We start from the raw sequence: 14,376 nt of genomic DNA on the forward strand, positions 1-14,376 counted from the left end.
ATTTGCATTACAAGTTATATTTGCATGACGTAGGAGTGTGCTGGTTTAAGGTCAAAGACAAAATAGAGAGTATGACTGCCCTCCTCCCAAACTTGAAATAGTAAAGTGGGGTTGAGGCTTTTCAGATACTACATGTAAGGGCTCTGTTTAGAAGCTGAAAGGCTTGTAAGCGGGTGGGTACAGTCTTAGAGAAAGATACTGGGCAAATAAACTGAGAAATAAAGCACTTTTGGCTTTAAAATATTTTCTTGGCCATCTACAGTATGTGTAACCTTAAGCGTGAGCAGAGGTTGCTGCAGTGAGAAACAGGAAGAGACATATTTAGTTATTAGGAAGAATATAAAATCAGTAGGCAGTTGTTTACAGGCAGCATACAGTAGAATTTAAAGTTTATTAGATATCCTTAGTACTTGGGGCTGAGGAGACTTTATAGGTGCAGTAGTAACTCTACAGCAGAGCAATGCTTTTCATCACATCTATTCAGCCATCACTCTAACCAAGCCATGTGCTTCAGTGGATTGTTGTTTGAGTCATACCAGATGGTGTTGACTGCAGTGGATTTCAATCTATCCCAGAAAGATTTAGAGTAACTGAGAGCACTCCGGTTATACCTTGAGGCAACTTTCACAAGCAACGTGCATGCTTGGGTGATGAACTATCTTCTAGAGTTGCAACAAAACCTGCCCTCAGGATATAAAGAAGGCAACACGATTGATCCTTCCAGTGTGTTGCAGGCCTGTCTGCATTTTCCGCATTACTGTGTCTACAACATTTAAAAAAAAAAAAAAAACACAAAAAAACCCACAAAAAAAACGTGCATGCGGTTGTGGCAGAATAATGTTTTAAGTTTGACGACCAGTAAAGGTACCCTAATCCTCCATGACTTCATTTGCCAATAAACCAAAAGTAAAACAGTTCAAATTTATTTAGGCTCACGTGTGTCACTTAGTCCAGGAACCAGAAACATCTTGTTCACTCATGTCTGTCAGTGGAACAAGCTGCCACAGAGATACTGAAGCTGTAAAAAGACATAATCTTGAACTCCCAGAGATACAAACGGAGAGTGTTGGGAGACAGGGCAGAAGTGCAGCATCAGGGAACAGGCTTAAAAAAAGATTTTCTAGAAAAAGATCATCTAAAACAGAGTTAGACTTCTCTCATGAATCGGTGCCCACTGGCAATAAACAGATGAGTCATTTTTTCCAGCATTTCATGGTCACTAGGGGCATGTGCTGCACATATCAGTCTTTGAGAGGACAGCTGAGTGCACACTGGTCCTTATAATCTTTAAATATTTATCAGCAATTTGTAACTACTAGTTTATTTTGGAAATTTACACCTTAACACTTCTGAGTGACAGAACCATCCTATCATTTGTTATAAAATATTGATTATAAAGCACCTTTTTAAACTGTGCAACCACAGCAGGAGAGAAACAGCTGCTTTTAATTTCTTTTTATTTCCACCTTTAAATTCTTTACCTGTTGAAATATGTCATCCTAGTCCAGCTGTGAGAAATATTTTGTTCTAAAAATTAACACATATCTAAAAAGCACTGATGCAAATATGAGTGCTTCCCATGCATGCCAAGCTACTGTGTCCATTCCTAAACAGACAAACGCACATCAAGCCTGCAAACCACTCACTGTCAAAAGAGATATGCTGAAGTTATACATTTCATGCACATATCAGAGAAGATTGCCTTCTGCAGTTTCAGATGCATTCATTAGAGGCATCTACAATTTCTTTAGTCTTGCAATGCAATGCAAAAAAAAAAAAAACCAAACAAGAAAATTATATAAATATGATTAAATAATTATAATTACATTTGTATTTTATGCCAGATAATTGCAAAGCCAAAATAATCTTTTCGCAAACTTGTGTTTTCTTGTGTTACAGTCTGGCTTTAAGAGCTTTGTAGTTAAACTGGAAAGGTTGTTTGAATTGAAATTATTTCATCTGGCAAGACTGAGTATATAATTACATATAACATTACTGTAATAAAGCAAATAATTATCATCTGAGCAAAGTATTACCCTTTGAATATAATTACTCAAAAAGGAAATACATGCGTGTGTGTGTGTGCGTGTGTAGGAGGGTGCTGGTATACTATGACCTTCACAAGGTAAGTCACATACAGTACACAGCACATATACATGCAGCAGGTTAAACAAAGTACTGGCATCATGCTTGTTAGACTTCAAGTTAAAAATAAGTATGCATGCTCTTTTGGGATGGGAAATAATTAATTAATACATCTCATTCGGTGCTGACAGGGACAAATCTTGATTAATTGAGAGGGTATTTCATAGTGTGAAAAATACCAGACGGACTCGGGGGGGGGGGGGGGGGGGGGTTTCAAAACTGGTTCAAAATGAATCCCAAAACAAGATTCATTTGAGCCAGTAATTACCTTTCTGGTTACTAACTGACAAGCACTGATACCCATCCTCCTCCTCATCAGGTAGAGTGTGGCACTCCACAGGGAGGCGTCCCTCATCCAGGAGCGTCCAGCAACTGTCCCGCAAGACTTCGCAGAAACTCTGGCAAGGTAACACAGGCAGCGGGGCCAAAGAGCCACACTTTGGTACCAAAAGGAGGCAGAAAAACCACTCCACGCTATGATGGCATTGAGAATTCAACAGCCAAGCCCACTCATTGAGGAGTGCTTGGATTTCCTCCACACTGCTCTGGTTGAAGTAATTGGGCACGACAAACCATTGCCCAGCCATGGAGGAGCAGAAAGGAAGAGCGGTGTCTAGCAACAAGCATTGTGGGGATTCAGCATCCAGTGCTGGCCTACCTACTTCTGGTTGTTTTATAGTTGTTGGCTCACTAACTGCAACTGTCTGGCTGAACAAGATTGCTTGGTTCAGTTTTTTCCCACTTATTGTTGACTGAGTAGCATCTGGGATGTGACCAGTTTTCTGGCTTATTATCAGTGATTTATTGGGTTGGAAATCTATAGATCTTAAGGTCGTGTCTGGGCTCTTGCTATCTATTTGTGGTTGTCTTTTAGAGATTTGGGGGGATTTAGTTGTAGAAAGTACCTGGCTGGCAAGTGGAGCTTTGCTACTCTGTAATGCTTGGTTAGATACAAGTTTCTGGTTAGCCATAAATTTACCACTTAGTAAATGAGTAACTTTCACTTGTTGATGATCCTTAGATACCTCAATAGTCGTTAGGGAGTTGTAGCTTACAGTTGGGGTTAATAAATCTTCTTGGCTTTCATGTGAATATATTGTTAATTTGAAGTCAATAGCATTCGAACTAGAACTACTGTTTCCATTTCCTCTCGTGTTGTTGGGGGACTCGAGACTTTGCCCTGATTTTGTGCTGCCAAGACTGTGGTCCTCATCTCCACTAACTCTACCATCTAACTCACTACGAGTGGTGTTCGTTACTGCACCTTTTTGAGCCTTGTGGGTTCCAAATCTTGATCGCCAGCTAGTTTCAGTTCCTGTTGCAGACCCATTGTCTGATGCAGATTCAGATCCAAAGTCAGATCTGAGTCTTGTTACATTTCCTGTAAAGGTTGAGTTTTCAGATCCTTCAGAACTTATTGGTGAAGATGTGGCATTACCAGGTTTACTTGTGTGTGATGACATCCCTGTAGCAAAGTTTTCTGACTCATGTTCATTCTCTGGTTCTGTTGTTGACACTACAGTGTTCAGTTTAAGAGCCTCAGGAGTCTGATCCAAGGTCTGCACAGCTTTTTCCATCTGATGTCCTTCATCAATGATCTCTTCTCCAATTTTCGCAATAGTTTCTGACGGCGGTTCTCCACTACCTGCTGGACTGCCAGATCCCTCGGGGTCTACCGCTGGGGCTGAAGTTGCCGTATCAGTCCAGGACCACAGCCAGGCATCAGAGTGGACTACCCACTGAGCCAACAAAATCACAAGTCCAAACTGGATCCTCATCATAACCATAATGTCAAGTCTTAATCACGTCCACCGGCTCGATTAGACTCACAGAGTGAACTATGACATGTCCACACAGTCACTCCACACACACTTTTCCTTCAGCTCTGTCTCTACACACACTTCACTAAACAGAGAGGAGAACTGAAGAGGAGTGCCCCATTCAAAAGAGTGCAGAGAGGGAAAGCAGGAGGAGGAGGTGGTCTCCGTATTGGCTGCTCTGGCAATATTTATTCCCCTAACTCCTCCTTCCCCCTTTGTCAGAGCAATGAAAAGCGAGCTCTCCCGCTGACTGATACCTTGAAATTACAGCAGCCTTTCTTTTCACAGCACAATACTGATGCTTTCTAGTGTTTTACAGACAGGAGCAATTTGCCCTTGATTTGTTTGCTTTGTTAATCTACGATAATATGAAAACCACAGACTTACAAAAAAATGTAAACTGTGGTCACATTCCAACAAAAAGATTCAATTATATACTGTTACAAGCTTGAAGCACAAGGAGCGGTGCTGAGATCCCTCAAAGACTGAATTAGTCTTGGTCCATTGCCACCAATTACTGAAAAGAAGTTGCCATTGCGGTGTGGTTATATTTAAATATAATCTAACAACAGTCATTTATTGGCGTAATCGTATTTTTGTATGGAATATCTCCAAATGACAGTCAAGACTCATGTAAAGAAAGAGAAATGTCCATTTTTTGATCATCAATATCATCTCTTAATGCAAATTCTTGGTCCCATTTTCTTTCACAAGCTTAAGCGCTCCAACATAACCCATTGTCTGTGCATTAGTTGTCCCTTGTCTACAGGGTGCCCTTTATTGTTCAGTCTAGTTTACACGCCTGTTTTCAGTGCTCTGTGGGTACACAGTAATCCAAGCCTCGCTTTCTTGTCCAGACTGGTTTCTCATATCGCCGTGGGGCTGGCTGACAGAGACCCTCGACGACTGCTAATGGGATCTTAGCGATAAAAGGAACAGGAGGTTCGCGTAAGTGTCTTTCTTATACGTTGGCATTTGCTTGCAGCTTCAGTTGCTGATAGAAGGGAACTCAGAAGGTCATCTCCATAAAGCTCCCACATGGATATAGGGAAATGTCTTGACACAAGCTTGACAACTTTACCCTGTAACACTCTCTCTCGGCCTGGGGTCACTAACGATGCAACTGACCCCTGCCTGCAGGATTATGTGTGTCTGGACTATAGAAACTGGGGCCTACACTAACTTTTTCACTGGTAACACTGGTGCTACAAAAGAACAAAATCCGCCTCGTGATCAATGTGGCTGATACGTGAGGCAGCAAAACTCAAATCAAACATTTCTATCATTATCTGATTTTATCATTTAGCAATTTCAACTATAACTATAAAACTCAATTTTCGCTCTACTTATGTGTAGCTGGTGTGGTGCAGTACTAAATGACAATGTGTAGATCAAGTGTAAACATTACACAACCCTAACCTTTGGTGGGGAAAATAAAGGTGGCTGCACTTTAAAATTAAAATTTTAAGGGAGTGCTAAAGACAAAATCCAGGAATTAAAAAAAAAAAAAAAAAAGCAAAAGGTTACACAAACTTTGGCATCAACAGGGATTTATTTCTCAGAACTGATTACTTGAAGAAGAACATTTATCCATTTCAGCACCGCTCTTTCATTAGAGCTGGAGCTCAGGCTGGAACCCACTTTTCTGGGAACCAGTAAAATTTCCTGTCCCAAAAGTTTATTAATGGGCATCATTCACGAATATGGTTAATAGAATTTGATATACATTTTCTGTTCTGCACTTTCTCACATTTCCACTTCTTCCTCCCTTCACCTGCACTTCCTTTCATCATAAGTGTCTGAGCCGGGACCTTTCATTGGCAAACAGTAATCAGCTCCAGACTGCTTCATCTTTAAAACACTACAACAGCTTAAATGGAGTGTTTCACTCTTTCATCATCACCTGCTAAGCACATGAAAAAGAGATAAAGTACTACTTTCAACCACAGTGACGGTAGCTGGCTGTGCCAGCAGCGCACCGAAACAGACTAATGATCATCATGCACTTGCACAAATGCAACCATGTGAAATGATGACACTCACACCGCCACAGCCTGGAGCCCTGGTAGGGTGTCGCCAGGAGAGCAATGCAGTCTTCAACAACACACATTTAATGCAAAAGAGTTCATAAAAACTGCAGAAGATGGTTAGCTCTGTTAACTGGTTACCCTATGAAGGAAAGTATGGCTCATTTCACACAAGGCCAAGCTTTTTCACGCTCTCCATCCTGATGAAAGGAAACTGTTATCTTTAATCATATGATAAGAAGTTTGCTTCTGACTAAATAAGTCATTGTAATAATATCTCTTGGGGGAAATAACTCCCAAGAGTAAGTAATAAAGCACACAACAAGACAGAAAGACAAAAGAATACTCTAAAGCAAGTTTTAAAAAAATGAGATTTTATCTACTTTATAAAAAGATAACTGAGTTCTGAGATCCCAGGCTCAGCGAGAGAGTTCCAGAAGGGCTGAGAAGTTGAGTTTTAAGCATTGCTGTGCAACATAGTCCATCACAAAATGTTTGAGAAAGAACTGAAAGTCTGGAGCACTGGTCAGACAAGCTCGATAATCTTTGTCTTGCAGACCGAAACAAACCCAAAGTTTGTGGTAGCGACTTGGGTAATAAACTTTAGGATAACAGACTCGAGTCTTGTGATGGATAATGATTAGCCTAAAGCTTGTGAAATCCTCTGTCAGGCATTTGGATGTGCATTTCATTATGGTGTAGCTTAGACTTTACAGAGGTTTTGCTGTTTTCCCCCCAGAAAAGTTCAAGTTAAATTTCACCTGATCTCAGCAGAATAGAAACATCATGTGGTACATTCCCTGCCTAATCCATCCATCCTTTACATGAACAAAAACCTAGCTGTTCTGCACGATCCACAGACTGTGAGGAGTCCCATCAGCAAGATTTGCTCTTTTAACTAAGCCCTTCATGTTTCCTTTACTAAATCAGATAGCAAACCTCCGTGACGTTCTAAATCCAGACAAAAAGAAGAAACTGCGTGAAAGAAAATGAATCACCAGGAGTGTTATTTTTCTAAAGATGACAATGAATTACCCCGGGGGTATATTCACGTGTGAGTCAAAGACACGCAATTTAAAATTTTCATTAGAACTTGCCAGACAGTGAAGCATGTCCAACGTGTAATGCATCCCCCCCTGTCAAGATTGTCACTACAACTAGAAAATGATTAGTTTATTTATTAAAAAATGCAGGACATTCATCAGTCTTTTAGACTAAGGCAATCTCCATATCATGAACATGTGAAAATGTGAAAAGTAATATGTGTCCTTAATATGTGTACAAACCATAAAAGAAGAAGACAACACAGCTGGAAGCTAGAAAATTACTGCAAGACTAGTTAAAGTCTTTTCATTGAATGCATCAGCCCTACATTTAAACAGCAAAGCCTTTAAGGTGCACTAGAATGTGCCAAGAATAGGCGTGCACGTTAAACAACCTGTTTTTATACATTTAAAAGGAACAGGTGCTTTTGACAAAATTGCTTATGTGTAGTTGAACCATGTCTTCTATAAGAGCCGCCCTTTAACTAAGGTCACGTGCTGGTCGCCTGCACACTAACAGAGGGTTATAATCTCAGCAGGGATTCCTACTTGTTCAAAGGACCAGTTCACCCATTAACAAAAACACATTAACGGAACAGTGGATATCCTAGCAAGACAAGAAATTAAAACGATGCACATTTCTCAATACTAAAATATGTTTTTGTTTTTAATTAACAGTTATGTGGACTCAGATTATAAATCTATCAGTTTTCACTGTTATGGTTTGGCCCTAAACGCTGTATCTGGATCCATCCAGAAAAGAATCTAAACAGAGGTACCCAGGGGAGCACTTCTGCACTACCCATGCATGTAATGGAAATATTAGCTAATTATAAATGAACAAACAAGGGACTTAAACCAGTCTGAGCTGAGCAGTTACTAGTTAACTAAAACGAATGCATATGGATTACAAAATAGCAGCTGGTATGAATGCATGAAGGAATAAAATGTCCAAATAATGTTAAAAAAGGTTGAAATAAAAAAATAAAGAAACAGTTGATTAGCTTATTGTTGAGATAGCAATTGATTTTTATAGCTAAATGTTATTTTTTTAAATTAAAAAAAAAAAAGCATCAATAACAATTTAACTGTTAGCTGAAATTATTACCTAAAATGATGGCTAAAAATCTGAACTACACTTGCCAGGGGAAATTATGAATGAAGAATGTGAAACAAAAGGTGGTGCTTAGGAAGACCATGAGGTAGAAGTCTCGGGTCCTCCACAGGTAATGAAGGTACATCGGCTATGCATTATAGGATTATGAAGATCCTGCTTGGTGGTAGGCCTTTTTCTTTTGCATTTCTGTGATGCCTGATCTTTAAACTCCTCAGATGTTTAAGGAGGAGAAATTCCAGGCCTACCCTGTGTCTGTCCTCACAATGCACAGACAAAAGCATGAAACCTAATACCAGGACCGCGTCTGAAGACTGAGACCATCAATGGGAAGTGAATGATCGACTAATTACAACACCAACAAAAAGCTTCTGAACATAATCCAGAAGAGGCCGAAGGCAGCCAATTATCCGTCACTTCGCATCGTTATTTTACGCCACTTTGACTGTCATTCAGATATTGCATTTCATGTGCAGACTCACAATTTGTATGATGTGCTAAATATAGCATTTATAAATAATTTAATAACAGTTAGAAACACAATAGCCTAGACTATTGACAGAGGAGAAAAGTATGCGTTCCACCTAGAGCTGGGCGATATGAGATTTTTTCATATCACGATATGTTTTTTTCATTTCAGGCGATAACGATATCTATCACGATATAAGCCAAATAACTATATTTGTAAGATTTAAATGTGCCGTTGCTCACAAGTAAAATGTGAAATAATCAGCAGCTTGTTTTTATTTAAATATTTATTTCCCATAATAAGTTCAACAGGGTAGATGTACTTAAGGAACATGAGACTTTTTCAGATAAATAAAGGCAAATATTGCAAACTACACAAAAGGCAGCCGCTAAAGCGTTTAAGTTTCAAAATAGAACAAACGAAACAGACTAAATTGTCAATTCCACTTAGAAACAAAATATTAATTCTAAAAATAAATCTTAGTTTGTTTTACAGAAGAACAGACAAAACTGACTAACTTTTGTCAATATCAAATAAACTGAGAACTAAAAGGAAATTCTCAATCTCTCCTTGTTGTATAGCTGAGCTTTTCAAACAGTTACTTTAGTCTGACAAAACCCGAATGACGAATTAGCGCTTCCAGTCAGAGACTGAGGCTACGTCCACACGTACACGGGTATTTTTGAAAACGGAGATTTTCCGTTTTCGTTTTAAAAATAATCCCGTCCACACATAAAGGCAGAAATGAAGGAAAACGCTGCTATGAACATGCCAAAGCAGCAGGTGGCGCTAGATTCCTAACCGTGCAGAAATGTTGGCCAATCAGAAGTCTAGAAGCCTCGGTGGGAAAAAGTAAACAAAGCTGGGGCACAGAAGCAGAACCGAGTCGTATGTGTGGAGGGACAGTAACTGTGTGTATATGTAAGCATTTAAACACTGCAGAGAGTAGAATTAACAGTGACAGTATTGTAGAAATTCATTTGCGCACAGTGTGACGCATGCACCAGTTTATTGTATTTCCAGACTTGCTTTCGGCACAATTTACAGTGCACGCTACTCTGTTTTTTGTCAGACTTGAAATAGCCGAAATACCTTCACACTACGGAACTTCTATGGCTCTTCCGTTCGACAATCTCTCCGGCATTGGAACCATCATCTGTTTTCTCTTCGGTCACGCTCGGTTGATTTTTCTAGTCGGCACACTCATTTCCTCCATTACGCGCTGGCTCCATTACCCGCTGGCTGCTTCCCAAACAAACACACGTGTGGCTTGGCACTTGTGCTGTACGTAACAAGCCACGCGACGTGACGCTGCGGCTGTGATTGGTTCAGCTCTGCGTTACTTAATTTGGATTGGCTGACCTTTTTTTTTTTTTTTTTTTTTTTTTTTTTTTAATAAAGAGGACAAGAGCGGCGAGGTCTATCGCGATAGCTTAATTTCTCTATCGAGTAAAAGTTATATCGCGATACATATCGTTATCGTTCTATCGCCCAGCTCTAGTTCCACCATCGACTTTCTATACAGTCTCTATTACCCTAAAGGAAAAAATAACCCCCAACCAGGTACAATCCAGGGTGACAACACAAGACCATGTGGGCAGTCCAGCTAAAGGGCCTTTTGGCAACAACCACACACACACGTTTACACATCCTTGTCTCCATATGCACCTATGTTATTTCAGCATGTGAGAGTTGTTAACCTCTCGCTATGAGTCATGGTGTAGTCACAGTGTTAGTGGTTATACAAGCATTACGTTCCATGGCAATGGGAGAGCTGGGAGTTTTAAATGACACACACTAATTAGGACATCCTAACATCCCCAGTACGAAGCCACATATGGTTGAAATACATCTGCTGGACAAAAACAGACAAAAACATATACAAACTATAGTGAATATATGGCTGAAACACACACCACACCCGTGTCTGAGCTGCAGCTGCGAGGGCATCAGTCCAGCATGTCACAGTCGAGCAGCAGTACATCTGAAAATGAATCAACTGGAGAAATTAAAAGCACGAGGAAGCGCCTGTTATACTATCATCTGATAATCTTCAGCACCATGCCTCCACTCTCTCTCTGCAGGCTGCAAGTCCCTGTTTGCAAACAGAAAAGCTCTCTCATGTAACCCCGAGCAACAGGTTTCAACACAGTGGTAAACAGCTGAGTCCAAAACAGAAAAAAGCTGCAAGCAGGATCTATTTTTACCCAGTTTCAAAGCACAATCAGTCGTCAGTGAAGTGGAGTAATCCACTGCCTAAGGTTAGGCCTGGGAAGCACTTGTTTCAGGACATGCGTGCTATAGGCTTGTAATTCAAGTTATCAGCTGTAGATGGACAGATAGTAGATAGTGTTCCTATACTGCCACTATGCTCTGGCTTTCAGTCAGAATGAAAGAACCTAATTCAAATCACATCCTCTTACATCTGCAGGATCGCCAACCGCTGAATGTATGTCAGTGTGTGTGTGTGAGAGACAGCCAGGAAATGAGAGGTGGGGGTTGGCTAATAAGAATGGAGGTCAGAAGGTCACAGCTATCACATTAGGAGGGAAGAGAGTCCTGTTTCCCACAGACACTTATCACAGTCCAGGAGTGACCTGTAGGAGCAGGGTACCATGTTAAATGCCTCCTGTAGCAACATCTGAACTGTTGTAAACTAGAAACTGTTAAAATGTCTTAAATTAATAATTAAACATACAGAATACATAGAAACTTCCACTCCAATGAACTTGAATCAGGAAGTGGAATATGGAGGTAGTATTTAAAGTTGGCAATTGGCTCAATAGCTCTACTACATGTGACTGGTCGATTTCGTGGTTGGTTTCTCATTCAAATTCATATGTAAAGTACCCGTTAATAGAAACATGCGGGTGGATCTTGTCCGTGTAATGCACGCTCTTCATGGATGTGTTTCTGGATTGGGGCAAATTCACGGCTGCACGTTTGGTTGCACAATAAGAGAGGGATTATGGAAATACAGCCAACACGTGAAGCAATGCACAGTGTGGTAATCCTTAGGTTGATTGCTGATTGGTTAAAAAGTTGACCATTAACAGAAAAGATAACCAGTGAAGTTCAACATGAAGAGGAAGAAACAAAAAAGTCAAGCATCAAAAATCTCTTGATGAAAAGCAAACATAACATTGGGTTTCATTTCAATATGAAGAAGGTTTCTTACGACTTATGTCTTCTAATTGCAGATGAATTAGCCATAAGTAGGAGTAGCTCACATTAACGGTTATTCCAGTAATATTATAATATAATACAACAAACAGATGTACTACAAATACCAAGAAAAGACACTGAGTTGAGACTCGCGCCCAGACACTGATGGATTGCTCTGTCAGAGATTCTCTTCACTTATGAGCTGGTGTTGGCTGTGATGCTCATGTTTTGCTGTTCAAGTATGAGTAACACATGTATTGTTGTGAAACCAGGCATTTTCTGGAGCCATAATTATGTAAGCTAACAATGTGTTGTTAGCTCTTCACTGACACTGCCACAAACTGTAAGCTGTGATGTCTGATAGCTAAAGCATGCATTAACCCACACCCGTTTCCACGTTTAGATTCAGGTTCCTTTGCTGATGCGTTTAGGTAGGTTTGTTAATAGAGCGGGCAACTATTCTACCAGATGCAGAAAATAAGCATTGCTCCTGGCTTCACTAAAACCACAACTTCATAACCCTCAGGCTAAAATACAAAAAAGCTAAAAATACTACAATAAATAAATAGCTTCCCATTAAAAAAATGAATAAATGGAAAAGATATGTGCATAGTTTCCCATAGTTTAGTCAGATGGACAATTCAGATGAAGCTACTTCTGTGATGCTTTGTTTCACTGCAAATCTTCACCCAGATTGAAGAAGCTAAAATTCCCCATATAAGGGGTGGAGTCATCGTTTAAAATGGACATGGTCATCCTCTGCCACTGCCCGATATAAAGAGACCGCAGCATTACGAGAGTCAGCTTCCCCAACCATCAGTTTGTTCCTGTCCTTTAAAAGATTTACTCCTTCAAGACATGCAGGTTAACTGAATACAGGCCCAAACCCAAGACTAATCAGGGGTGTTTACCATTTCTATTATTCTAATCTTAAGCTTCTTTTCTTTTTTAAATCACTGACTAGTTGCTCCAACATTGTTTTTGTTAACTCGTCACTTATTCCATCTTCAAAGAGAGGAAGAAGACTTAGGAGCTCATCACATGGCGAGGTACAACCCCATGAAATCCCTGCAGATGCTGTGCGTAATCTATGTGCTGAAAAGCAGCAGAAAAGACCTACTGCTTTTTTCTTTCTTTTCTTTTTAAAGGGTGCATCTTTGCACTGAGCGACCCAGTATCCTGCAGAAAGAGACAGACAGGCAGACAGAGCCCTGCAGGGATCCACGCAGTCCTGCTCAGACAAGCAGAAACAGCTTGGCTGTCACTCTGAAAGAGACACATTCCACAAACACAGAGGAATATGTAGCCTGTGGTGCCTAAACAACTGTTACAGTATAGGAAGGAGGTAAAGGCGTGCACAGTATATGCGATAGAAGACAGACACCCATGCTTTACCATAATTATTGCATTAGAGAAATGTCATTTTCTCAGTAAACACTAGCATCAATCCAGGGCAGATCAAAGATGGATAACTGTTCCATACATGGGTTTAACCCTGAGAACATGTCAAGTATATGTACCATAAAATTCCCTGTTGGCTATTAAGAGTTTGGTTCTTTGTTTATTCTTGAGATTTAATCAAACCCCACGACACATGTATGTTTTGGGAACCTCTACTCATGCACCAGCAAGTCGAATTCTTTACAGTGACTGTGAGAGTTAACTACAAACAGTGTTTCTGTAACCCAAGTCTACTAAACCAGTAAGATCTAAGACCAACAAGCACCACTCTAAGCTCCACTCTGCTCAATCATCACTCAGGCAAATGATAAGAGTAATTAAAAGGAGGTGCAATGCAGGAAATTACCAAAGAGCTCAGAGCCTGCTGCCTGCTGGTGATCTTTAAAAAATTCCAGCTCCAAAGGGACTACTTCGAGGCCTCTTGTAATTGCGATGACTCCACTAATTAGCACACTGTCAAGTCAGAGCATCCGGAAATGTCTAAACTGTAATTGGCCTTCAACACCATGCCTGCCAGCCGTTATCGCAACTAATGACAGACAGAGAATTGAATCTTCTGCCTGAAACGAAAACCTGGCTGACTGAAGTACGTGGAGGGGAGATAAGCTGAAAGGGTTCTTCATTTAAATGTGTGCTCGGCTGAGTTTGAAATTTACAAGTTGTGTGGCCGGTTTGTGAATGTTTGCAGGGGAGAACCAGAATGTCAGCACAGCGTTTATAAGGTGCTAGGATGTGCATGTCTGCTATTTTCCTGACCTACTAATTTGAACCAGCTGGCTACAAATGAAAATCTGATTGTTGGTGTGAGCTCACACCCCCAGCGGTGATGTGTAGCTATGGGGAAATAGCTCCCTCTACTGTCCACAAAGTGGGCCACAACTTTCTGGAGAGGAATACAGAAGCCTGAGATCCTGCCTCAAACTAATCCTTTCTTAAGGTTTATACTATAAACAGGTTAATACTGAGGTGTATTTAAAACTAAACTTTCTTTAATGCCTCAAAGATGAAAACATGTTTTTTTTTCTTTAGTGGTTCTCAAACCATTTCTGATTTCCCTTAAGAAGCTAAAAAATTCCTCCACTCCTCCACACTTCAGTTTTTTATAAATCCATAAGGAATAAAAGTAATCCAA

At 40.2% G+C, this 14,376-nt stretch overlaps 1 protein-coding gene across 6 annotated transcripts in view; it reads right to left on the minus strand.

Moving 5' to 3' along the window:
* Positions 1 to 14,376, minus strand: part of col18a1a (collagen type XVIII alpha 1 chain a) — a 76,287-nt gene that overhangs the window by 36,548 nt on the left and 25,363 nt on the right. For 2 of the 6 annotated variants that reach the window (XM_076875307.1, XM_014407655.3), the window contains exon 1: positions 3,410 to 4,105. The exons of 2 other annotated variants lie outside the window; for them this stretch is intronic. In XM_076875307.1, the coding sequence (XP_076731422.1) occupies positions 3,410 to 3,932 (523 nt within the window). In that variant the 5' untranslated portion in view covers positions 3,933 to 4,105. Of the gene's footprint in view, positions 1 to 2,413; positions 3,340 to 3,409; positions 4,106 to 14,376 lie in introns of those variants that run through there. 2 more of the 6 variants (XM_014407653.3, XM_014407654.3) reach the window with 2 other exon arrangements.

This window comes from Maylandia zebra, linkage group LG16 (assembly GCF_041146795.1).
Source record: "Maylandia zebra isolate NMK-2024a linkage group LG16, Mzebra_GT3a, whole genome shotgun sequence".
In the NCBI taxonomy this organism is placed as follows: Eukaryota; Metazoa; Chordata; class Actinopteri; order Cichliformes; family Cichlidae; genus Maylandia; species Maylandia zebra.